The sequence below is a fragment of the Vidua macroura genome, chromosome Z (assembly GCF_024509145.1).
Source record: "Vidua macroura isolate BioBank_ID:100142 chromosome Z, ASM2450914v1, whole genome shotgun sequence".
Lineage (NCBI taxonomy): Eukaryota > Metazoa > Chordata > Aves > Passeriformes > Viduidae > Vidua > Vidua macroura.
Genome location: NC_071611.1, coordinates 82,275,377 through 82,301,399, shown reverse-complemented (window position 1 = coordinate 82,301,399; position 26,023 = coordinate 82,275,377). Strand labels below are relative to the sequence as shown.

Here is a 26,023-nt window from a genome sequence, read left to right as displayed (position 1 = left end):
TCCTCTTCATATTGATGATAGAGCAAGTTACGAGTGTAGATGAAGTGTCATTAAGGAAATCAAGAGCTAGGGATTATTTAAAATGCAGAAAAACATCAATAGGTAAAAATTGCTTATCTCCTCCCAGAAAGATAAGAGATGTAGCAGGAGCACAGACAAATGTGTAAATTCAAAGAAATATCAGCTGTAGTGTTGCCATTCTTGTGTTCATAGCAGATAATTCAAACATTAATGCAGTGGGGAAAAAAAAAAGAAGTCTAAGGTGTACTAAAGATTTGCCAATATAATTGCTAAGGGTTGCTCAGAAAGGCTCTTCTTTGTCAGCTGCTCCTTATAGTTTTTTATGTAAGTTATATTAAAAAAAAAAAAAAAGTGCTGTCACATTGCACGTTTGCCATGGTACTCAGAAACCTGAGAGCACAATTGGCAGCAACAGCCTTTGAAATCCGGGATCTGCTCCTTCCTACAGATACATCTATAAACAAAGGCACAAGATTTGGGTGGTTTTGTCCGAGGCTCCACCAGGAAAAACTGGCCTTGTGGGTTTACCCATGGATGCTCACACAAACGTTCTTCTTGCCTGCAAAGAAACGTGATTCTGAAGATGTGTACAAGTGGTTTTGGTTATGACATTAACCCATTTTTGTGGTGCTGAAATAAGAAAAGGACAGGATGTTCTCTTATTGCTGTTGAGTTTTAGCTTAACCAAATACTGTGCATTTTTGTATTTCATTTTGAGTTATTGATTTTTAATAATAAATTGTGTAATTAATAACAGCAAGTATGTTTTCAGTGTTTAGCAATTTTTAAATATATTTTTTTTTCAAGAGTGGGACTGATGTGCTCTCCTGAGATAATATTTCTATTAAAAAAACGAGAAATCTCAAGAGTGCGTGCTAATTATAGCTATAGCAGCAATCCTGTTTTTAAGGACTTTTGAAGGACAAATCTTCAAATTTGAATATTTTTGTGAGCCTAAAGGGATATTTTCATTCTTTTTGGTAGTCATGTTTTAAGCATATAATCTAAAAGATTATAATAATTCTCGGCGCAACCTTAGTGTTATTATGAGGAGATAAAATACATTCTTGATCTTGAAGGTATTCTTTAGCCACTTACCTTTCTCTCCCAACCATTAAACTAAGATTATTTTGCTGGACTGATGTATTTTTAGACTTCTGGATTTAGTCCAAGTTTACTGCACAATCTTAACACGACTGCTTTATCTCAATGCTGTGTTCTTTAAATTTCTCTGATTAGAAAAAGCCTTTCTAAATCAAGGGTCATTTAAAAATAGTTTACCAACCTTTCCCTTAAATATTGTGCAGAAATTAGACACAGTCACTAGGTCTCTATCTATGTTACACTACTGTACATCAGCTGGTCCATGTGAATCCCTGGGATTTACCTTACTAAAACCATAATCCCTTGACTTGATTTGATAGTTAGATTGTATGTGTGGCAGAGGCTTTAGGCAGAAGAATCAAGTACATACTTGGAATTATTTCTGACGTGGGTGGTTGCAACAGGGATTTTCAGTGGCATATTTCTTAGAACAAAATGATTTCATATGTTCCAAGGACCACTGAAAGTGAAATTAAATGCCTGAAATGCGTTGGACTCTGGATTGCTCCTGGTTCCTAACAGTCGGTTCTGATGCTGAATTCGTTTGTGGAACAAACTCAAAGCCTGGCATAGTGAATGATTAAATATTCCTCTCTTATGAACAGAGGACTGCTGCTAAATGTTACAGTCTGTGCTCTCAAGCCTAAGACTGCTCATATAAAACCCCACAGAATGGTTTAGACTGGGAAAGAAGTCTAAGATAATTCGATAATAACTGAAAAAAAAAAAAAAAAAAAGGAAGGACTATATTACTGAGCAAATACGCTGTATTTTACACAGTGAATGGGATCTCATCACCTTCATCCTTCTTTTCATCACAGTTCATATGGTTTCCTTTTCCAGCTCTGCCATGCTCTGGCTGGCTAATGTATGACAGCCCAATATCATAAATTAAAAAATGGATGAGGGCAGGATCACTGGCAGTTTAGATTTCTTACCAACACTAAAATACTCACTTTTTGACATGTTTCTGTGCAAATGTGTGAATCCCATTAACTTGCTTGAGAACTCATGACCAATAAGGATGGGAATCTACAAACACTCATCCAAACTTTTTTAGGTATGTTGAGGTGAGAAAAATACAATCCCTTTTTGGGGGCTTTTTGTGCGTTGGGAAGCCTTTTCTTTTGTGCTGCATATATTGGAGAGGCTTTTTCCGTTTTAATCTGTGGATGAAAAGCGCTGTGCCCCAAGCCTGGGGTTTTTTTGGTATTTGCTCTGTATGCAGGTCAGAAAGCAGCACTGGTGTTTGCTGAGGTATCAGGATTCAAGGCGGGCTGGTTGGTGAAGCTGGCCTACAACTCAGTTCTGATTATTTGCCATGTGCCTGGTGAGCCCTGAACGTTCTCCTTCCACGTCCCTTGGGACTCTCTGGGGCTTGGTGGGGTCTCCCCAAAGTCTGGAGTGCGATTTTCTCCCATTGCTGGGTGCTAACACACCTTCAGTGTGGGACTCCAGGGTAGGTCGATGAAACTGGCACATCAAATCAGCCTCTGAAATGAAGTTTTTTGCTGAGAAAGACACCAGAAGCTTCATGACTCTGAACAACTTGCACCAGTTCTTGTGAACGGATTTCTCTTTGTGTAGATAAACGCTTAAGAGTGGATATTATTATTATTATACCATCAAAACTTTGGACAAGTTAATTACTATGGTCAGGAATCATGTGCTGTTTTATTAATCTCAGGCTAATCTTAGAATGGTTTGGTTTGGAAGGAACCCTAATGACATCTTGTTCCAGCCCCCTGCCATGGGCAGGGACACCTATTGGATACAGAAATGCTGTGACTGGAGTGAGAAGTTTTGACATCTTAACTGAAATAGGAAAGAAAATGTGCATGTTTAATTTCTTTAAAGTATATGGTGCAGAACTTACCGTGATATAAATGTTCCTCTGGGGTGAGGTGGATTTTAAAGATGCAATACTGTAATTTATCTCTCTATCCAGCACATACTTTTTTTAGTCTTTGGTGACAGTGGAAGCTATAAAAGTATTAGCTTTTTGATAAGGTGTTTAATGTGGAGATTTATGTCTATTCAGCACCTATCTTTTTAATCTTTGGTAATAGAGGAAGCTATAAAAATACCAGATTTTTATTGAAGTGCATAAAAGAAAATATGTGAAGGTGAGACTGGATTTTTTGCATAACACAATCTAAAGACAAGTACATGAACAGAGTGATTAAATAATATTGAAAGAAGTAATTCAGTGAAACTAGCAATGCTGTCAGGTTAACTTTGTGTTTGACAGCCTGTGGTAAAAGTTCTGTATCACCATTATGTGAAGATACTATTTGTGGAACCAGTGCATATTAATTTCAACAGATAATGGTGAAAAACATTGCTTGAAAGTAGCACTCACTGAGGCAGCTGCCCACTTAGATGATTAATAATTAGAAATACTGCTGGCATTTCTAATGTGGAAAGATTGTTTCCTTCAGGAAGAGGAACAGATATTTACCATGGGGTGCTCCAGGTTGTTTCACCACCCGGTCTGGATGCGGACAGGTCCACACAGAATCCTAATTAAATTATTTTTTATTGTCAGTGTGCACACCAAGATTTGTGGAGGTGTGGAGGGAGCTGGGGGGCTCAGCCTGGAGGTCTGGGGGGGACCTGGCTCTGCACAAGTCCCTGACAGGAGGGGCCAGCTCTGCTCACCTCAGTTCCTCTCTCACACAGTTCTCCATTTATTGGTTCAGCGCATCAACATCAAGTGCAGAGAATGTGGATCTTGGTGAACACGTTGCTCATTCTCTGCAACAAGCTAATTACTGCTTAAAAATTGATGAAATTCTGAGGGCCACACGGGTTTGCTGAAGTGATCTCTGGAGGCTTTAATTTTTTCCTTCCCTCTTTTTTTTTTTTTTAATTTTTTTTTTAGCTCATTGAAAACTGTGTCTGTAGGCTTCTCTCTCTTTTTCTCCCAGCTTACTGCAGTTTCTTTTCCTTAATGTTACCTTGGTAAAGACTTCGCTGCTTTAATATATAATTTTCATTGTGACTTTCATTGCTGCAATTAAGTGGCTAATTGAACAGTTTATAATGTCTGTTCCTAATTGCTTCTGCAATAGGTTAACTGTGAAAGGCATAGAAAATTAACATGCAAAATGTTGCCTGTGTTACCTTTTGCTGAAAAAAGCCTCAGAGATTTTCTTTTTTTTTTTTTTTTTTTTTCTTTATGGGCAAAAACACCTGCTTAAAATGCTTCAATATTAAACTATCTTTGATATTGAATCTTAGATGCCGTCTACAGTGTAAAATGCTGTAGTTTAAAAACGCCCATGAAATGTAAGTGTAGATAGAAAATACATTTGGGATTGAGGTCTAACCTGCAGTAAAAGATGTGAGACTGCAGCTAAACACTTCCTGTCTTGCTTATCTTGCCAAAGATACAGAGCAGCCATTTGGACTCTCTGGATTGTCTGTTGTAAGAATAGAGCAAAACTAATACAAGCCTCCAGAAAACCCTCCAACGGGTTTATCACAGAAGAAATAGAAGTTTAATCTGCCTATGCTATTTATAATAAAACATGGGCTTTCGAGCAGCTTTTATGCCAAAAAAAAAAAAAGTAAAGTACAGGTCATATGGGGGGGTGTTCCCAGCTGTTCCTGGACTGTGCACTGAGTGGAATGGAGAGCAGCACAGTGTAAGAGCAAATCTGACAAGAACTTAGAAAAATGCAAGCTTCTCAAGTCTATCTTCAGAGTTATAATTTTTAAGAAGACATTCAGGGGCTTCGTGTAGCAATTTCATTATTATTATTAAAATAATAATATAATCATCATTTTAGCATGTGGATTTTATTTTTTATATAGCTATGGCAGAATGAAAAGAGAAGCAGTAATATGAACATAGGGATAAAGTTTCTTGTTTATTATTAAAACACTTTCTTTATAAGTAAATACTGCTGAAAAAAAAAAAAAAAGGGAAAAAAAGGGAAAAAAAAAAAGAATAAAGAAAATAAAAAGAAATTGTCCATAAGAGATGAGTGGGGAAAGGCTGCATCTAGAAAATCTTAGTTTTCAGGCAGCTGGATCTATGAATGTGTTTTCCATATATCTTCCCATTTTCTTGTCATCCCTGTGGTAAAAAAACCCAAATAACTTATCTGAAGTGTTGATTGGTAAAGCCTGTACAATACTGCTCTTGAGAAGGGAGATTTCTTGCACTGACCTTTTTCTCCTCTGTGTTTAAACTGTTCTCCTCCCCTTGTTCTTTACTAGTTCTGAAATTTACCTCTTTCCCTTTTCTAAATCATACTGACTTTTCAAATCTGTTTGATTACAGGCCTAGCTTTGGTCTGGTCCTTTTCCTTGCTGTAAAAGTCTTCCATACTGGAAAAAAAAAATCATTGTTTGTTTTCAGGGGTTTTTCATTCACTTTATTTCTTGATACACTTTATTTTATTTCTTCCACGCTGAAGGGAAACCTTGAAATTTAATTGCACAGGCAATTATTCTTCACCTTTCTAAAGCTGAATGCTGACCCCACAAGGTGTCTGTGTTGTGATGGACAAGGCTGTGTTGTACTGATGCTGCAGAATTTCTTTGGTCTAGACATTCACATTTCACCATCTGTCAGGCACCTTTCCTTTTATTGCACAGAAATATCCTATAAGCCTGCAGTTTACCCAGGTCACCTCTATTGTGTTGGGGTCTGCTTTGCATTGGAATGACCCCAAGATTGTAAAAGTTTTTGCCAAAGGAGGAGTCTGGAATGCTTCGGATTGCGTTCTCAAGGTTGTTTATTTCTCCTTGTCTGTAACATTCTCTTTCTGACCTGCCGAGCTCTGCCTGGTACAGAAGCCATGGCAGTCTGCCTCTGCCTCGGGCTGCTCCCACATGATAAACTCAAAATTACGTGTGGGATGTTTACAGATCTGTGCCAATGCCCACCACCCATGTTAGACAGTGAATCTCTGCCTTAAACCAACAGAAAAGTGTCCCCATCACAGCAGGACATGGAGGGCAAGGAGAAAGGAAAGAAGGCCAGGACATGCCCAGATTCCTCCATCTTGTACCCCTGAATTACATTCTAAAAATCCCAAAATTCTACTTTTCCACCCTGTGTTAATTCCCCTATCACACTACTCAAACCCTTGTGGCTTGTAATTCCTCATACAAAATTGACAGTTTTTTCCACAGGCTAAAATGGAAGCCACAGGTGTTTTTGACTTCGTGCCAAGGTCTCTGAACCCCCTGCCAGGGTCTGGAGACAGCCAGGGCAGCCAGAGATGATGTCCTGGACTCCAACACAACTGTATTTTAATTTTTGTTTGTTTTAAATTCTCCCCATCCCCTTGACTCCAGTGTGGGTTTGTTTCTCTGCAGGGTTCAACAACTCGGAGCGCACGTGCGACAAGGAGTTCATCATCCGCAGGGCGGCCACCAACCGCGTCCTCAACGTCCTGCGCCACTGGGTCTCCAAACACTCACAGGTACCCCCTCAAACTCACAGGGGCCAGTATCCCACACTGTTCGTGCCACGGGCAGCCCCCGCCCAGCTGCTCTGCCTGTGTTAAACAACTCGTGTTTTCCTGCAGAAGTTTATTCATTCGTTTATTTGTGGCGAATTGTGCACGGGAAATCACGTCCATACATGGCCCGGCGGGAGCGTGGGTCTGGCTCGTGATGGCAAAATGGTGTTGGCAGGGGAGGGAGGGCAAGAAACACGAGTGGTTGGTGCAGAATCAGAGATAAAATATCCTTTAGGGGTATTTTCCAGGTGGGAAAGGTGCTGGGAGAATCTGACATGGATGGAGAGGAGAATTGAAAATTTGGGAGGGAAGGGAGGAGGGAAGGGAGGAAGGGAAGGAAGGGAAGGAAGGGAAGGAAGGGAAGGAAGGAAGGAAGGGATTTTTGTACACCTTGTGTTTCATGGCACTTACAGACTGCTTTGTCACTTCAGGCTGCTAATAAAGGATACTTACTCTCAAAAGCTAACTGCAGCAATGTCAAACTCTCTTATGTGAAATCAATTCCCTTTTTCCCATGTAAAGGCTATAATTTTTGTAGAGGCTAAGTTTGCTAGAGAATTAACTCAGTAAGAGATGTAAGCGGGAAAACTGGTTTGTTTGGAAAGCTGAACAGCCCAGAAGAGAATACTAAAATCTATCTTGGTATCACAGGAGTGATTAATCATTTCAAGTTACTGGGAGCAGCCTATGTAAACCAAGTTTTGACTCCCTGTTAAATTAAAGTCAGAATCAAGCAAATATTGAGCTGTAATAGAAGTGGCAGCAGACTATTATTACAGTTTTGTGTTACTCTAGGTGCTTATTGTGTTCCAGTTCATATTAAATATCTTCTACGACTTGAGTTGATCCTCTCTGCTAATTAAAATTTATGTGATTGTGGAAATGTGGAAACTTTTATCTACATTAGGCAGTGTCTGCAAGTAGCTTCACTGAATTCTTTTGCAGTTGCTTTTGCATCATGTTTACAATTGGTATTGTAAAAATACCAATAAAAATATGAAGAGCACAAAGATAATGAGTAATAGTTCATTGTGGATTTTCAAAGTGGAAGCTGTTACCTGCACTCCCTGGTCTCTCACTGCCATTTATTTTTTCCACTGCAAAGGTGTCAGATTTTAATTCTTTAGCTCTCCTAGTCTGTTGCTCTTCCAAAATAGCAAATAATTTAAAATGCAAGGGCTTTGGCATGGAAAGTAAGAAATGCTACAGCAGCAGAGCATATAATCAGATCTTTGTGTTGTTTACTTGTGAGACTAGAGAGAGAGAAAGGACAGGCCTGAGGAAACCAGAAATGACTGACTAGCTGCTGCCAAGAAATATGGGACAGGACTACTTTAAGGAGGACTGGTGAAGAATTACTGTCTGGCCAAACAATGTGAAATGTTGGCAGTAAAGATATAGAGTCCTGGGAGAGCAGTAGCTCCAAGCTTATTTTACAGTAACAACAGAAACTGCAGATCCTGAGCCACCGGTGTCTGGTGAGGAAATCCTTATTCAATTTCCAAAGTGACAAAACAATATAAGCATTGAAAATCTGTAAGAACAATAGACCTGCCAAAAACTTTTTTTACGTTTTAAGGTTTTTGCATTGTTCTCAGCAACCTTGGTTGAGATATCCTTCATCTTCATGAGCAGCCAAGGGCAGGTTTGATTCTCAAAAGAAAGGGCAGATTTTATTCTTAAAAAACTCCAAACAAAGAAAAAAAAAACCCAGCTTACAGAATAAGTGAAAATAAATGAAAATAAGTGAAAATAAGTGAAAATAAGTGAAAATAAGTGAAAATAAGTGAAAATAAGTGGATGTTTGCAAAGACAAACATGCAATTTTGATATTATTTTTCCTCTACCTGGCTTTGAATTTGGTTTTGCTGCAAAAACTCCCAGCACCAAATGGGCAGTTCCTCTCTGTGCAGAGACTGCTCTCCTTGCAGTGTCCTGAGATCTTTGTGGTCATCAACAGCCCCACACCACGACTAAAGGTGACCAACCACACACCCTCTCTCATTTTGGCAAAATGCCATTTCCTCATCGCTGGCTGCAAAGAGAGCCAGAGCCAATGGCTGTGTAAAGTGTGTCCTTATTTCTCTGTCGGCTGTGAGATGGTGCTGCAGACCCGCTGTAGTGCTGCAGCTCCTGAACAATTCTGCAGCACAGCCAGCTCTGTCTTGGTGCTCTCCGACTCTCCAAGAGCCTAAACTGTCGTCCTGATGCCTTGTGCACTGGTGCAGGACTCACACACAGCCATCTGCTCCAGGGCTCTGGCATGCATCATCCCACTTCACTATTCCCTACCCTCCCTGCCTCCCTCTGGAGCCCTTTGGCTGGCTCAGCCTGCTGCTCTCCTGCGTGTAAGAACATGGGTCAGGGTTAGGGTATGAACCAGGGATGCAGGAGTTATCCAAAGAAATGGTTCAGGGCCTTGTGTTTGCTCACTTTGCTCTAGAAAATCCTTGGCTGGCGTTTGGAAGGTCTGTGCTGGGCTGTGGAATCAATTAGCTTCCACTGCCGAGCAGCTGTGTCAAAACCACACTTGGGGATGGTTTAGCAATGCTCTATTTTTTTTTTTTTTTTTTAATTTATCTAAGCATGGACAGCATTTAATGTAGAATTGTCTGCGAGCAGAAAACAGAATAATTAAAATTAATGAATCAGCCTATTCAGTGAGGATGGGCTTTCATAAAGTGGTTTTGTTGTCTTGAAACCATGCTAAGCAATTCTTTAAAAAGAATTAATTGCTCTTAAAACTTGGGTCACACACTGTAGAAGCCTCACTTAAATTTCAAGTAAATGTACACATGGCAGTGCCAGATCTCCAGCCCTTTGTGGAGGGCACAAGGAGCTAATGAATGTCCTGAGGAGCTGTCAAAGCACAGATAAAAGTTTGGGAACAAGCCATCTCCAGGTGAGGTGAGACACACTTCCCTGTTTTTACCACCCTGAGCAAGAGCCAAACCTGTGCTGCTCATCAGCCAAAACCAGCTCAGTATGAAAGGTACCTTTAGGTATTCCAGATTGTTTTGTTTACATTTCTGTTCTTTTTATTCCATACCCCTCCTCTTTTTTTTTTTTTTTTTTTTTTTTTTTTTAATTTTTTTTTCCCCCATTCAGACGCCTGCAAGCCAGCAAATCTTTCTTTTTGCCCTAAATAACAGCAGAGTGCTCGTGTTTACATTTTGGTTTTGAAATGTGACTGAGAGGAGCAGAGCAGGATTCCACTGTTGTAAACAATGAACACACAAGTGATGAGGCCGAGGATCACTGGGAGCAGGAGCCTTGCTGGGGCTCACGAGGATAAAACTCCCACTGGCTCCTGCAGAGGTGGAAAAATAGGAAGGCAAAAGGGGGACAGGGGCAGAAAGTCCCAGTATGAGTTATCCAAGTGAGGTCTTGCAGCCTTGTTTTATTCTGCAATGCTTCCTTGCTTCTTATCTAAACACTTGTGTTGCAAAGTGAAGCTCCTTCTGCTCCTGTGGCAAGCAGATTGAAGTGGGGCTTGTCCACGGATGAAGCTTCCACATCTCCACATTCCAGACTCCCCAGCTCTGAGTGGCAGCTGAGGGCTTCTTCCCACTGCCCTCTCTGCAGATCTCAGCTGGAGCAGCTCTCTCACAGCCCCCTGGCTGCCAGACAGTGTCCGTGAGTTATTCTCTGGGTGTAAAACACCAGGTGTCTGCTAAGGAAGGCAGGAGCCCCCCTTGAAATGGAAAATGCAAACCCCCTCCCTCCGAATTATTGTAATTTTGAAATTAAGGGGCTCTCAGGCAAAGATATGGGAATAGGAATAACAGTTCTTAATTAGGAAAACTAAAAATACAAATGTAATAGTACAAACAACAAAAAAAACCCACTGGCAGAGTCAGAGCAGGCCCTGGCAGCCTGTGGGTCAGGGTGGTGGCAGCAGTCCCATTCCATGGGGGCTCAGCCCTCCTGCAGTGCCAGCTGTGCTTCTGCTGGAGCAGGATCCTGGACAAGGCTGGAGTTTTCCTCTGGAGCTCCAGGGCTGGTGGAGATGGGCCTGGGCTCCCTCTGGGAATGCAGTGGGGCAGAAAGCTGCTCCTCTGGGAACGCAGTGGGGCAGAAAGCTGCTCCTCTGGGAATGCAGTGGGCAAAGGCTGCTGTGGTGTCCCAAAAACTCAGATTGTATCCAGGTAGGAATGCTTGGCTCCTCCCCCTGGGCAGAGCATCTCCCCATGGGATGATGGAATTTTCTCAGCCATGCAGGGACACTCACTGGGCCTGAACAGAGGATAATTAATAATCAATAGCCCATTAACAGAAGGTATCTCCTGGAGGGAGGATTGGTGGTGGAAGAAATAAAGAAAAAACTGCCCGATGAACAGCAGAGAACTGCCCCACCTCTGACAGATGGGGATAGAACACACATTTATCTTACAATCCAGGACACTTACTGAATGACCAGAAGTCCTGGGGGGATGACCATGGCTCGTATTTGAGAATACAGGTCATGATGTGTGCCTGCCCAGCCCCAGCTGTGACATTATCCAGTGCAGCTCCTGCTCTTGGCCATCCCCACAGAGCTCTGGTGAGCTCCCAGCAGGAGCATTGCCACTGGGAGTTACTGACAGCACCTGGGGACTGGGGACAACACCTGGAGGCAGAGGGCCGGCTAAGAAAAGATTGTTTCAGTTAGTTAAAAATAGAGTTAGCTCACGTAAGTTGGCCAATTCCATTTCTTTTCACTTCGTTGGAGTAAAAAAATAGATAGAAAATCCAGTATATGAGCCCCACTTAGCTCATATTAAATGGTATGAAGTAATGAATAAGTTATTTGGTGAGTTTATACTAAGATAATTGTAGAAATATTAACAAACTACACTTCAGCCACACTTCAAGTGTGTGATACAGCACACTTGTATCAGCAAGATACACTGTATTTTGACTACATTGCAAATTGACCCCCAGCTGCCTTGAAACAGCTTATTTCTTGAAGTAAGCCAGACTTATTTCAAGCTCAGGGATGAATTTTCCTGAAAGGCAGTTACAATTCCATTTATCTGTGCCAACGTTTTGTTGCGTGTGAATTTGCACAGATTTTGCTCAACACAATTGTGTGTGGTAGGTGAAGTGTGATTTTATGCTTCAAAAGGAAATACTGTAGTGGAGGACTGCAGCAGTGGAGTGACTTCACTGAGCTCTGATAGTGTTTGATGTGCTGTGCACAAGATTAAGACTCACTCATCTGCTGCCATTGGGATAATTACCTGCTTTCTTTTTGGCCTGAGGGCAGATGCAGTAAAATTGTAAGGCAATCCCCATCTATTTATAAATATTCCAAATTCCTTGCCAAAAGTCTTCCAGTAGATCTCTCTCCCCTCCTGCCTCTTTCTTCCCTCCCTCCTGTTCTTTTGTAGTTATTCTCACTGGCCTACTCAACCATAAATCATATTTTAGCTCGATTTTACCTGTCTGGATTATTCAGTGTTCCCCACATCTTTTAGATGCAGAATGTTTCCTCTCACTGAGGAACATTTACAGAAAGAGGAGACAAAAAGCTTCTGCGGTTTCACTGAACTCATGTCAAATCTTGAAAATATATCCTGTGTATAAACCACTGACAGTAAATCTACTGTTTTTAGTTTAAAAATGCACCTTAGCATGGTGAAGGTTTTTTTCCTTGCTTTCTGCTGCCTCTGCTGCACTTTCTTTTCTTCTGGCCAGTGATTCCAAATCTGAGTAATATCTTTAGGCTACTGGAGACTCTAAAATATATTAGAGGTACGTGACCCACTCATGGAGAACTGAATCACTGTCAGATTGAAATGTGCTGGGAAATTGAAGGATTCCTGTCTGACCAACTGTATTCCTTCTCGGAAATGTAAATTAGAACCAGAAGTCAAAAAGTGGTCTGAAATTATTTAGAGAGCTGTGATACACATATATCTAAGGCCACCTGTGGACCTAAGTGTCCTATAGTATAAACAGATAAATATTCATGTGTGACACCCATAATACAGCTAGAGATAATCTGCATTTATTTAGAGTTATTTAGCTATTTTTAAATTATATTAAAATTGGTTGCTAAGTGTTTTGGTGTTTGTATCATTCTTATGATACAAACCTTTCAGCCTTTCTCCACAGAAGTTAAGTGCATGTACATGTTTAAATGCAGTATTTTCCCTATTATTTTTTTAATATATATGGCTCATCACACTGGAATCTCAGTACCACTTATATAATGAGAAAAAGAGATTAGAAAAAGAGATGAGTTCTTCATTTTTCTTCTGATTCCCACCTTTTTTCACAGTTTTCTTTTTCCTCATCACACTATGAGGAACCAATGACATTGCTTTAAAAAAAGAAAACCATAAATTTGAGTTTCCCCAGCAATTCCAGCACAATTATCTTATGGAGATTACTCAGTAAAACAAGTTTTAATGTTAATGGCCAAATTATTGATTCTCATTATTATAAGAATTAGCATGTAATCATGCAAAAACTGGAAATGCTTTGGTTTGCCTGAATCTGATAATTATATGTGAGGCTCTCCCATCCTATTTGCAAGTGAAAGAACTTTTAAAATTCTAGGCTTTTTTGGTCATAGGTGAGTTTTCAATAAAACAAGACATCTTGACAGAAAATATCTCATCATGAAAAGAATCAACCAGTTGTGGTTTGAAAGCCGTGCTTGGAGATAAAATCCTGGCCACGACGATGTGATCTGCCTGAGGATTTTACCCAGCAGTGCTGAATGGGGCTGGGGGATGTGTCACCTGCTGGACACCTGTTCTGCCCATTTGGGATGTTTTTGTAGCACAGCTTGTGGAGATGCCATCCTCTTTCACACAGCGTCAGCCCACTGAGGCACAGCACAAACTCATTAATTGCACTGGTTGCTTAGGCTTGTGCAGACTCAAGGTTTCTCCTTTAACTAAGTTTTGATAGTTTTATGTTTCAAATTATTTTCTTTTCGAAATCACCGGAGTGCTCAGTACTGTCATGTAGTTTAGTTACATTCCTCGTGTTTTCTCTAATTAGTCCCATTTCCATACCCCAAATGTATGGAAAGGCTCTCTTGTCTTTCCTTGCAAACAGGCTAAAACAGCTCCTAAGGGAGGCATTTCAGAGCGTGGCTATGCAAAATGTGCTTTAGAAAACAAGCAGAGTGCAGCGCCCAGAAATAATTTTCACTTGGCTTTGAGCTGAATGCTTGATGCCCCATCCTAAGCTCAATGCTGCAGCTTCCTGTTCTCCAACACCCTCAAATATGGGTAAACATCCCCAGAAAATATAAGACACGGATATTAATCAGTTCCAGAGTATGAATTAGCTGAGGCCCAGGTGAGGAGACTCTGGAGGAGTGAAGAGGAGGTGCTGTCACAAGAGGGAAATGCCCAGGGCAGGTGATATCTGAGTGCTGACATTGGAACAACAACCCCTTCTCAAAAATGCTGTGAGGGTGGATGTGGCACGTCCTGTGACGAGCACTCATCCCCCTCCTGCTCTGAACTGTTCCCTCCCATTTCCAAATGAGGCTCCACCTAATGCATCAGGGTTTAGCTTTTCTATTTTTCACACTCTGAGCTGCTTTGGTGTGTGGGTCTGAGCTTCATATCAGGGGATGGTGAGCTCTCTGCACAGAGCAGGGAGACAAAACAATTCCTTCTCCAGCTGGGCACCAAGGACAAATGATCCAAAGCTCAGGCCCAGGAGCACAAACAGCGTGGGCTGGAGAGAGAAAAACAAGCAGGATGGGAGTGCATGGGCTAAAGCTGGAATGGGACAATGAACTGCAAGGTGCAAATGGAGCAGAGCTGATCCCAGTGAGAGCCCCCGGGAGCGCTCGTGCATTTTGGGACCATTTTGGTTCCTCTTGGGTGCAGCCCTGGCTGGGCTCTGGTGCTGCCCGAGGTGGATCCATGGGGGAGATCCTTTGAATAAATCCCTGCTTTATTCTCTAGCTCTGCCCAGCCTCTGCTTTAGGCCAGCCTTGATAAAGCATCAGTCCTGCCTTGGTGGCTGTGGGAGTGCTCTGGTGCTCACCTGAGCTGGGCTCACCTGAGCTGGGCTCACCTGAGCTGGCTCTGCTACCCCCAGAGGCCAACATCTCCAGAGCCCCTCACCACAGGAGGGGCTGTGGGGGGTTCTTTGGGAATGAAACACCAAGCTCTTGTGCCAAGGTGCCAAATCTTCCCCGTTTTCAGTGACTTGGTGCCTCCTGTTGCCATGGAAATGAGAGGGAGCTCTGCACACACGTGGTCCTGCTTGCGAGCAGCTGTGGGTTATCAGGGAAGATCTGTGATGCACCAGGCAGCTGAAGGCTTTGGGTTTGCTTTCCTATCAAAATGCTAGCTCACAGCTGAATACAAGAATTTTTGGAGTCTACCCCAAGAGTTGCCTGTAACTTCCCACCTCAAAGCTTGTACATTCTGTGTTGCCCTGATTTTTAAGAGTGTTAAGTTTTCTTTTCTAGTTCTTTTGAAAGTTTTAAAGTTCTCATAAAACTTCTTCAGCCTTCTGATAATGTTTACATATTTGAGAGTCAGAGTTCCCACACCATCTCATGTATAAATAGAATAGTTTACATATTTCTCTGTGGGTGGAGAGAAATGATTGATTGATCTTTGGACCAGTGTGGTTGGAGAGGTGGCAATTCCATCCTCCAATCCACAGTCACCTTTGGAATTCTATAAATACCAGATGTTTGAATAAAACTTTCTCTTTTTCTCCTTGAACTTACCAAACTTCTGTGCGCTCATTTCGTGTCCAGTAGCGACAATTCTGTGTCTGTAGAATGCCCAATACTGTCTGATTTCTCCAAATTCAGATAAGTGATCTTATCAGATTTAAGAGCTCAGACAAGTGGTTGCTGCCTGTCCCTGAATCTCAGTCCTGTGCCAGGTATCAGTCTGCCCCAGAGGTAATTAAAATGCTGAAGCTCTTCAGTGCAGGGACAGATTATTTAGTGAATTTATTAGTTTTGACCGCTCCACAAAAAGCAGACCTTTCCACAAAAAGCAGACCTTTCCAACGGGGTGGGTATGAGATAAGAAACACCAGAGGGGAGGCAGATGAACAGAGAACCTCAAGGAAGCAGTGAGAGGAAGGGTCCTGCCCTGTTGGCAATGGTGCTGTAACTGCAGTTAAATAGAGGAGGAGAGGGGATCTTGTGGGTCTTGGCCAGATGAAGGTGGTAATTCAGAAAAGGAAGGTTCCCTGACCATCCCATCTCCACACAAAAGGCAAAAGGAGAGAAATCCCAGCCTTTGGGAGATCCTGCTTGTGTGGCCAGTTTACTTTTGTACCACAGCTTTCTCTAAATATTTTCAAATGTAGTAGGAATAAAAAAAAAAATTCAAACCCAATTGAAAAAGAAAAGGCAAACCCATTAAAGTATAATTTCTCAGTCGTTTGTTCAATACTGTTAAGACTAAAGGTAGTAAAACTTTTTTTTTTTTCCTTTTCAGGATTTTGAGCTGAACAACGAGCTGAAAATGAATGTGTTAAATTTGCTGGAGGAAGTTTTGAGAGACCCTGACCTTCTGCCACAAGAAAGGAAGGCTACTGCAAACATACTGAGGTAAATGCATTTCTAATTATTTCACATGTTAACTGCAGCACAGAGTGAGATTGACTGTGTATCATGGAGTTCACAGGGTTGGGTTCCCCCCGCCAGAGTATTTAATTTTGAAGGATTACTAAGTGTTTTATGAGCCATAAAGCAGAGCCTGCTTTAAGTTTCATTCATAAAAATACCTTTATAGGAAAGCTCTGCTGCAGAACAGCTGGCAGCCGTGAGTTCAGCCCTCAAGTACGACTGAAAACAGCTCTGTCTAAAAAATGTGAATATTTTATAGCCACTGGTTTCAAGCCCCTTGTCCCGCAATGATTAAATAAATAAATTCAATTATTAAAAAGCAATGATTAAATGCAATGATTAAATAAATAAATTCAAACATCTACAGACTAAGGAGTAATTTCAGTAAAACATAATGAAAAACATAGACAAATCTATGGTGTGCTTTATTAACATTTATGTAGGTATTCTGCAGGTAAACCAATAAGTGTGCAATAAACAGAGTATGTCTGAGTTTTCTAAGACCATTTGACAGGTTTCCAACAGATACATGAAAAAAAAAAAAAAAAGGGCTGAAGAAAACCACTTGTGAGGACAAAAGATAAGAAACACAGATAAGTTCTTATTAAAAGCACCTTTCTTCTTACATAAACAAAAATAATCCTCATTTTAATAATGCTGTGTGTGCTGCTATTCCAAGTAAAAGCATTGTTTGTTTTATATGTTTCTTTGGAAGAGACAGCAAGTCAAAAGAGCAGGAAGGATGAGGATGATGTGGGTTTTTGTAACATGTGTGAAAGCAAAGGTTCTTCTCACAGTGGGTAAAATTACCCTAAAACTTTCAGCCTCTTTAAGGAAAAGTTTTAAAACAAGCCTGGGTTGGCTTCTCCTGGGAGAGAAATGGATTTATAGGCCTTTACCATACAAGCTGGTGAACAATTTCCTGTACCCAGTTTCAAATCAGACAAGTTCCACTAGAATTTGCATCCAAAAATGAACCTTTGTATTTATGTGTAAACGATGATTTGTGTCCATTTGCATCCTTTAGCTGCTGTTCTAGGAAATGGTTGTTATTGCTTGTCCTCTCTGCCCTCCTGGAACTGATTGCTGAGTACCTGAGCACACTGTCTGATACACCAGTGAATACAGTTCATCAGATATTTCCATTTTTACAAATTTTTCAAAAATTCAGACTGAATTTTTGGCCATTCTCTGAAACTTTTTGGGTTTTTTTGGTTGTTTTTGTTGTTGTTGTTGTTGCTTTTATTTGTTGTTTATTTGTTGGATTTTTGTTTGTTTGTTTGTTTGTTTGTTGTTTTTTTGGTTTCTTTTCCAAAGGAAAGAAAATGGAAAAAGAGTTCTTTTCTTTTAGCCTTGGCTAAAAAGTCCTTTATTGCTTTTCAAGGCTGGCAGTGCTGCTAAACATATGTGAGTGCTGGGCAACTTGATGTGAACTATTTCAATCCTACTTCTATGTGAATTAAATTTCAATGCAATTTCTCACCCTTTCACTGGAAGAGGGAGGTGTTGAGATCACCTCTGGGAAATGTCTGGTAATTAAGAGTGATTTCCAGAGTTTAACAAAGCACTGTAATTGCTGCTGGAGACGCAGGCTCTCAGCAAGGCTATGTAGTCAACTGAGTAAAGGGAATTACAGGATATAAGGAATAACCATGTGAAAAACACCAATCACTTGTTTTTTAAAATTTTAGAAGTTTATTAGTAATAAAATAGTTATAAAAAATAGTAATAGAATTAGAGTAATAAAAATTTGGACAGTGAGGATTAGGACACTAGGAGACAATAAAAAGCAGTGAATTTCAGATGTCCAGGTGTTTTTGGGCACTGAGCTGCCAAAAACATGCCTTGTGAACAAAGGAACAACCCTTAAAAGCAACAGCCTGCTGCATATTCATATATCTCATACACGATGCATAAATCCCTTGCAAATTAAGAATTTTTCTTTTTTTTGTCAACTTCTTCCCCTTAATCCTGGTGGTTCCATAAAGAGGAGAGAAGGTGGAAGGATGTTTGTCTTTTCTGATAAGGAGGCTGTAACTCTTCAGGTTTCCTGTTGCTGTTATCTCTGTGTGAAGAGTTTCTTGATTATCTCATCCCTTTCTTGAGCTAGTAAAATATCTTATATCTCATAGTTTCTATTTTAACATTATGTTGTAACCTAAAACTATATTGAACACACTACTTAAAAAGGATCAGCACAGTATTACAAAATAACCCTCCGTAATACATACAGTATTCAATTTAATATTTGCGAGGAGCCAATCATAAAATATGCATTTTTCACAATCAGCAGCTGTTTGTGTGTAACTGTCTGTGGTACTGACACAGGAGCGCGCGTTCCTTTGCTCTTCCACAGTGCTTAATCTTTACTGCACGTTCTTAAAAACAGAAATATTGATAAGCTTTAAAAAGCCCCGATGGAATTGCTGGTGGGAGCAGGGACCTGCTGTCCTGTGGAGGAGACTGAGCACTCAGTCCTGGGGCACCCAGGGCTCTGCTCCTCAGCGTGGTGCTGGACTCACCAGCTGCTCTTTGACAGCTCAGCTTGGCTATAGTCAGAATATGATTAATTAGATTAATCAGAAATGGGGGAACAGCTTCTCTCACGGGGGGGTTTAGCCTTCCTGGCAGGTTGCAAACGTCCTTGTACAATTCTGGAGCTGATTTTGTTGAAGGGTCAGCAACGAACAGAGTCAGGAGAGGTGGCATTGGCCTGCCTGTGTCCCCTCTGAGACCACAACTGCTCGAGCCCCGAGGGCAGACAGGTTTCCAGTGCCAGAGCATTATATGTAAAAATTATCAAGCCTGTTATAAATGAAAAAATGATCCAGCCGAATTAAAAAAATAATAAATAAAAAGAATTTATTTTAGCAATAGAGATCTAACTTAGCCAGCCACAAGGAAAAGGACAGAGCCGAGCCCAGGATCGGCGCTGGGTGTGAGACACAGAGATCAGCCTCAGCAGAGGTTTCACTCTATGCTCCACACCACCATCCTGGTAAAAGTGACTTTTATAGGGAAAATTTTGCCTGAAGCCAGGATTTCGGCATTCAGTTCTTTGTTTCATTCAGAGTCCCATAAGTTGATGAGATTTCCTTCTCAAGGTAGAACAATTCGAAGTCCGGTGTCGTTGAAACCCTTGATGAAATTTTTGGGAACACGGTATTCACATGTCTCGGCCCGGGGGATGTTCCTGATGCCCATCTCGGGTCGTTCACGCCATGATCAGCGCCTGGGTGTCTCCATATCGCCTCAGATAAGGCCCATCTCCTGGCGAGCCACATCCCTTTGCTTGTAAATCGGGTTTCAACACACACCTGGTTTTGCCTGAGAAGGGGGGAGGCTTCTAATGCCAAAGGGTACATTCTAACAGCTATTTAATATTATATATATAGCATGCAAAAAATGGCGCGAATTATACCTGTCATAATACCTAATTATACCTATATAATTACATATAGCAAGCCGAATTAATAATTAACAAAATAGATTTTTATTTTGTGACCGAGATTAGGTCGTAGATAGCCACAATCACAAGGGCAGTGCCGAGCCCGGGATCGGCGCTGGGTGAACACCGATCCGACCTCTACCACATCGGATCCCCTCTGTTCACTGATGCTGTCCCTGTCCAGTCAGTTTTTATACAGTTTTTTTCCGCCTGGGGCAGAGGTTCTCCTGTTCTTCCCTTTGCTTCACGTACTCGTGGGGTCTCCTTTTCTCTGTGCTGAGCTGGACAAAGCTGTTTCTGGGAAGTGATGAGTGCTGATGCTGGGTTACAAGAACCTGGTATTGAGATGCGTGTTCCTGACGATGCTCCTGACGACTCTGACTACCTCGATCACAGATATCTCCCGTATATTCATCGCTGGGTGTCTCCTGGATGGCGCAGGAAAGGGCCCATCTCTGCACAGAGCCACACTTTTTCGTTTGTAAATGAGGTCTTTCTGCTTGCTGCCAGCTATGGTTTCCCAACCTTTCCCCGCCTGCGGCTTGTGGTTTAAAACTTCAAGGATTTTTCATACAAGCACCATTTATTACATATATATTTTACATAACCACGAGTTATTCCATAACATATATCACAATAGGAACACAGCTTTTTCTCCATTCCCATTGAAAGCAGAAGTGCTGCTGTGGTGCAGGAGCAGCAGGAGGAGGAGGTGATGCCGTGGGGTTTGTTCTGTGCCCTGTGGTGCCCTGGCTGGTTCAGTAGGTCAGGCCAGGACTGAACCTGCTCTGCCCTAGGCTGGTGAGCTCCGGCTGTTTGTTGTCTGCAGAGATCACTGCTGAGCTCCTGCTGATCCAGAAGTGCACAGCTTTGGGCCAGTGTTGGGGTCTGCTTGCTTGGAGTGACTCCAAAATCATAAAAGTCCCTGTTCCCCAGCCTGGCAGCCAAAGAAGAGGTCAGGAATGTGTGAGGCTGAGTTCTCAAGGTTGTTTATTTCTCCTTGTCTGTAACATTCTCTGACCTGCCGAGCTCTGCCTGGTACAGAAGCCATGGCAGTCTGCCTCTGCCTCGGGCTGCTCCCACATGATAAACTCAAAATTACGTGTGGGATGTTTACAGATCTGTGCCAATGCCCACCACCCATGTTAGACAGTGAATCTCTGCCTTAAACCAACAGAAAAGTGTCCCCATCACAGCAGGACATGGAGGGCAAGGAGAAGGAGAAGAAGGCCAGGACATGCCCAGATCCCTCCATCTAGTACCCCTGAATTACATTCTAAAAACCCCAAAATTCTGCTTTTCCACCCTGTGTTAATTCAACTACCACACTACTCAAACCCTTGTGGCTTGTAATTCCTCACACAGAGTTGGCAGATTTTCCCATGGGCTAATATGGAAGCCACAGGTGTTTTTGACTTCGTGCCAAGGTCCCCGAGCCCCCTGCCAGGGTCTGGAGCCAGCCAGGGCAGCCACAGGGATGAGCTGGACTCCGACAGGCCAGGGCTCCACTGAGCCTCCCTGGAGGGGCTCCACGTCCTGCAGGGTCCCTCCCTCTCCTGCATCACCCTGGGCATTCTCTGCCATGTCAGCTTGCAGTCACTGTTCTGAGTGTGGAGAGAGGGCCTGCAGTGGGAAAAATTATTTCCTGAGTTCCTTCAGCCTTCCATAGGCTCTAGGGGCCGTTATGAAGGGTTTGCATTGCCAAGGAGCCTGTGGTGTGTCAGGAAAATTAACCCACCAACACCAGAGGTTTATGTCCAAAAAGGAGACAGAGGAGTCCTTTTACTGCATTTTTGGATGCAAATTCTAGTGGAACTTGGCTGATTTGAAACTGGGTACAGGAAATTGTTCACCAGCTTGTATGGTAAATAAAGGGAGAGGCCATGGGGCATTCCCCTGGGATCTTTCTCGTTTTTGGAGGATGCAGCCTCCTTTTTATCCCAATTTCCCAGCCACATTTCCCTTCTCTCTTTCCTCATTGGCTGAGGTACTTGAGAGGTATGTAATATATGATTTAGAATGAATTCATGCTCAGGAAATTGACTGATTCATTTATAACAGTACAGACTTCCCAGAACGCCTGATACCAAAGATTTCCCTCTAATGTATAACCCTCCCTTTCAATTTTTAATTCTTATGGAATTTTGGGTTTTTCCCCATTGTTTATTTCATCTTTCAATGTCCAATTTCATTTATCAGCAAACCTAAAGTTTATGTATAAAAGCGAGTATTTTTTTCCATTCATCAATCACTGGAATCCTTCCCATTGTTTCATTTATCTCCCAGTGCTGGTTTTACCTACCAGCAGACCCACAGCTTGTTTGTAAAGACAAATCCCTCATTCCTCTCAGGTGGGACACTGTGTTTACCTGGAGCACCAAACCACAATGCAACGTGCAGGCAGGGAATGCAGCACTCCTGGCACAGTCTCTCCCTGCCACGGGGGAGATCCTCTTCACCAAAATGCTCTGAATTTAGGCATCTGTCCCTGGCAGAACCCAGGCAGGGACTTGTGTCTTGGTCTGTCCCCTTGCAGAATGTGCAGAGGCGGCCCCAGGGTTTGTGTTCCTCTCCTGGCTCCTGCTCCAAGGTCTGGCTTAGAGAAAAGCTGCTCAGCCTATGCCCTGCACCTTGCAGAGATGTCATCCTTCTGAATTGAGACCTGTCATGTAATACCACTTAGAGGGGAAATATAAATTACCTGGAACTGAAGGGCTTTTTTTACTGTTGTTAGAGACCAATTTGTTTGAAGATTTCTGACAGCATGCTTTTCATGAGCAAGCACAGATCTGTCGTAACTGGAAGATTTGATGAAACTCTCATTCAAAAGGTTTCTCTGGGATGGGTTGGAAATGGGAAGAAGGACTAATCCAGTTGATGTGTCCTTCATAAAAATAGTCACTCACCCACTTGCTAAGTGAGTGCTGTAAATTTTTGTTGTTCTGCAGAGGTGCTTGCTGCAGGCATTTTGTCTAAAACATGTATTCTATCAGAATTCTGGGTTGCCTGTCAGCTGTCACTGTAGGCCCTGGCTTCCCCATATCTCAGTTTTTGTAGTCTACTCTTGAGTCTGAAAGGTTGACAAGTGCAGAATGGGCTTAGGACAAGCATTTCTTGTAAAACATTAAATTTCAAACACTCATGGAAAAAAGGTTCATGCTTTCTGAGTTATTTTCTATGTCTCCCTGAAGGACATTGGGTAAAAATGTCTTTTTACAAGCTGCCCCAGCCTCTGCATGCATGCACATCCTTTGAAAATCCATTCCCCTGTTAGCTGAGATCAGAGGAGCAGGAAAGGTTGGTTTGTGTCCCAAATATCCATCGTGGTCAGCTCTGGGAAAGGCTCTGTTTAGAATATGAATGACAAAGAAAATGTTGATGGGAGATGCTGAGCTGCTTCATGCCCTGAGTCATCAAACAAAGCAGCTGGCATTTCTTGCTTGATGGGATTTCAGTTGTGTGGACTGACAGGGTTTCTCTTCAGGGTAAAAATGCTTATTTTAATTCAGTATTTGTTCTGAAAGCTAGGCAAACCTCCCAGTGTACGTTTTGCTTGAGATTTTATCAGCCTGATTTACTAACCCTGGAAATCTAGATAAAATTTAACTGATTTTGAAGCAGCAAGGTGCAAGTTCAGACTGAACAGCAGTGAACAACTTTGATAGATAATCCTGTCTGGAGAAAAACAGATTGCTTCCAGAAATAGCTCCTCATTCTTCTTCTCCTTCTCCTTCTCCTTCTCCTTCTCCTTCTCCTTCTCCTTCTCCTTCTCCTTCTCCTTCTTCTCCTTCTCCTTCTTCTTCAGACTAAACATAAATGAAATCGAGGGATATGCAGGTGTCAAAATGTGATGGGTGAACAGTTTTTCTGCCTTGTATGACCTCACCAAACAACACATTTCAGGCTCTCTAACTTGCCCTAGCTTTTAAATGTTTTTATATGCTTTATGTACCACAAAGAAAGGATGAGACACATGCTTAATATTTTCAAGTAGAAAATTATTTTAATATTTGGCCTGGTCAGGCATGAAGAATAGTGAGAAAGGGAGAGAGAGAGAGAGAGAATCTTAACTGGTGATTCTAAGAACTAGAAAGGTATTTCTTTTGTATTTTCTTCCTTCATTTCTGAAGATACTGGAGGAGTATCACCCTTTTCAGTCCTCAGCAGTGACCCTGCTCAGGAGAGCCCCTCTGTGCCTTTGCTGTCTCCTGTGACTCTTTCCACAAGGATCTGGTTCTTCCCAGCTCCAGAAGCTCTCCAGGGAGTGCAGTGGGAGCTGTCCAAGCAGGGCTGGGCAGCCAAGTGAGCAACCCCAGTCCTCTGTTGAAACTGGGTGTCCCAAGGCTGACAACAGCACAGACTGAAGTGGAAGCTGTTGTTGATGCATTATCCAGTCTACAGATCTGTTGTCCTCTGCAGATTTCATTGCAGAATATTTAGGCATAAAAGTAGAGTTGATTTTGGGTTTTTTTCATGAGACCACTGTGGTAGGAAAAAAGCATCTCTTTAGAATGACAGATTGAAAGTCTACATAAAACATGAGATGTCATGGTAGACAGTGTCAGGAGGCAAAGCTGGTGAAAAGTTGACTATTTTCAGTCTTTTCAGAATCCCACGTTTCATACTTTATTTCATATTAAGCAAATACAACAATTTTTGTATCAAAGGTGAGATCCTGACAGAACATAAACATAACACAACATAAAGTGATATTGAAGTAACTTGGATGATGGATTTTACAAGACTGATGAGAATTCCTGGGGCAGGGGGACAGGGCCTGTGTGGTTGTCATTGCCAGAGGCTCTTGCCACAGGATGCACAACACCTTCCTGCAGGCCCCCAGGCATGAGGAGCAGCACAAAATAAGCTGCTCTGCAGGACAGATTGGCAGGCTATTTACAGGGACTGAGGCTGCACTCCTTATTATCCGGGCAAGAAGCTTAGGGTTCTCACAGAGAGGTAAACTCGCCTTGCCCTGCAGGCACAAGGTGTTTCCAACCCTTATGGGAAAAAATAGAAGGTTGTCAGGGTCTGCTTGCTTGGAATGACCCTGAAATAGTAAAAGTCCCTGTTCCCCAGCCCAGCAGCTGAAGAAGAGGTCAGGAGTGTGTGAGGTTCTCAAGGTTGTTTATTTCTCCTTGTCTGTAACATTCTCTCTCTGACCTGCCGAGCTCTGCCTGGTACAGAAGCCATGGCAGTCTGCCTCTGCCTCGGGCTGCTCCCACATGATAAACTCAAAATTACGTGTGGGATGTTTACAGATCTGTGCCAATGCCCACCACCCATGTTAGACAGTGAATCTCTGCCTTAAACCAACAGAAAAGTGTCACCATCACACGAAGACATGGAGGGCAAGGAGAAGGAGAAGAAGGCCAGGACATGCCCAAATCCCTTCATCTTGTACCCATGAATCACATTCTAAAAACCCCAAAATTCTACTTTTTCACCCTGTGTTAATTAAAATATCACACTGCTCAAACCCTCTTGGCTTGTAATTCCTCATACAGATTTGGCAGGTTTTTCCACGGGCTAAAATCGAAGCCATGGGTATTTCTGACTTCGTGCCAAGGTCTCTGAGCCCCCTGTCAGGGTGTGGAGACAGCCAGGGCAGCCAGAGGGATGAACTGGACTCTGACATCCAGCAGAGCTTTGGGATGGTCACGTGAGCTGTGCTGGGGAATTCAGCTCAGGGCCCCCCTGTACTTCACCTGCACCCTGAGGTTCAACAGACCCACCCTGAGGGGAACCAGCAAGGTGACTTCTGGGCACCTTGTTGTGTCCTTTCTGACAGCCTTTTACATTCTGACCTATGTTCCTTCTCCCTAAATCTCCTCACTGCTGTATTACATAAATCCAATGTTGTCACGGTTTCTTTGTGTCTGTAATTCCCACATGAAGGGGTAAGATCCTGTAATTATGTGCCAATATGCTACATCAGGGTTAATGTTTGATCAATACTTACTTTTGCCGAGTTAATTTTTGACCCTTTACTCTGAAATAACCATAATAATCACAGGTTTTCTGTAGCAGAATTGGAAACATTCAATAACACTTTACTGAAAAGAAATCATGTCCTCGCTACAAGGAAAGGCTGCAGTTTGCTGTCCATTTCCACACGCTGAGCTCAGTGTGGGACACTGAACAGGACAATTTCCAGGATTCATTAGCTGAGAGATCTTAAACCTCCATGGAAATATTTCATCTTATATGCCTCTGATGCTGTAACAATTTATATATTTTTACTGAAAGCAAGACATGACTTTTTAGGCTACAGATTTTTTTTTTTTTCCTTTACCTCCTCAATTTCAAATTTAGGATTTATTTTAATTAAACCATTTTGCTGATCTACGATAACATTTTGTCATAACCATGGACAATTATATTTATATAAGATGTTCTTCTACTTTATTTTTC

General features: G+C 42.1%; 1 protein-coding gene across 1 annotated transcript in view; it reads left to right on the top strand.

The window, feature by feature from the left end:
- The window catches only part of RASGRF2 (Ras protein specific guanine nucleotide releasing factor 2), a 133,968-nt gene that overhangs the window by 93,269 nt on the left and 14,676 nt on the right, over nucleotides 1-26,023 (top strand). The window contains exons 18-19 of the mRNA XM_054003484.1: nucleotides 6,460-6,566; nucleotides 16,031-16,143. Of these exons, the coding sequence (XP_053859459.1) occupies nucleotides 6,460-6,566; nucleotides 16,031-16,143 (220 nt within the window). The remainder of the gene's footprint in view (nucleotides 1-6,459; nucleotides 6,567-16,030; nucleotides 16,144-26,023) is intronic.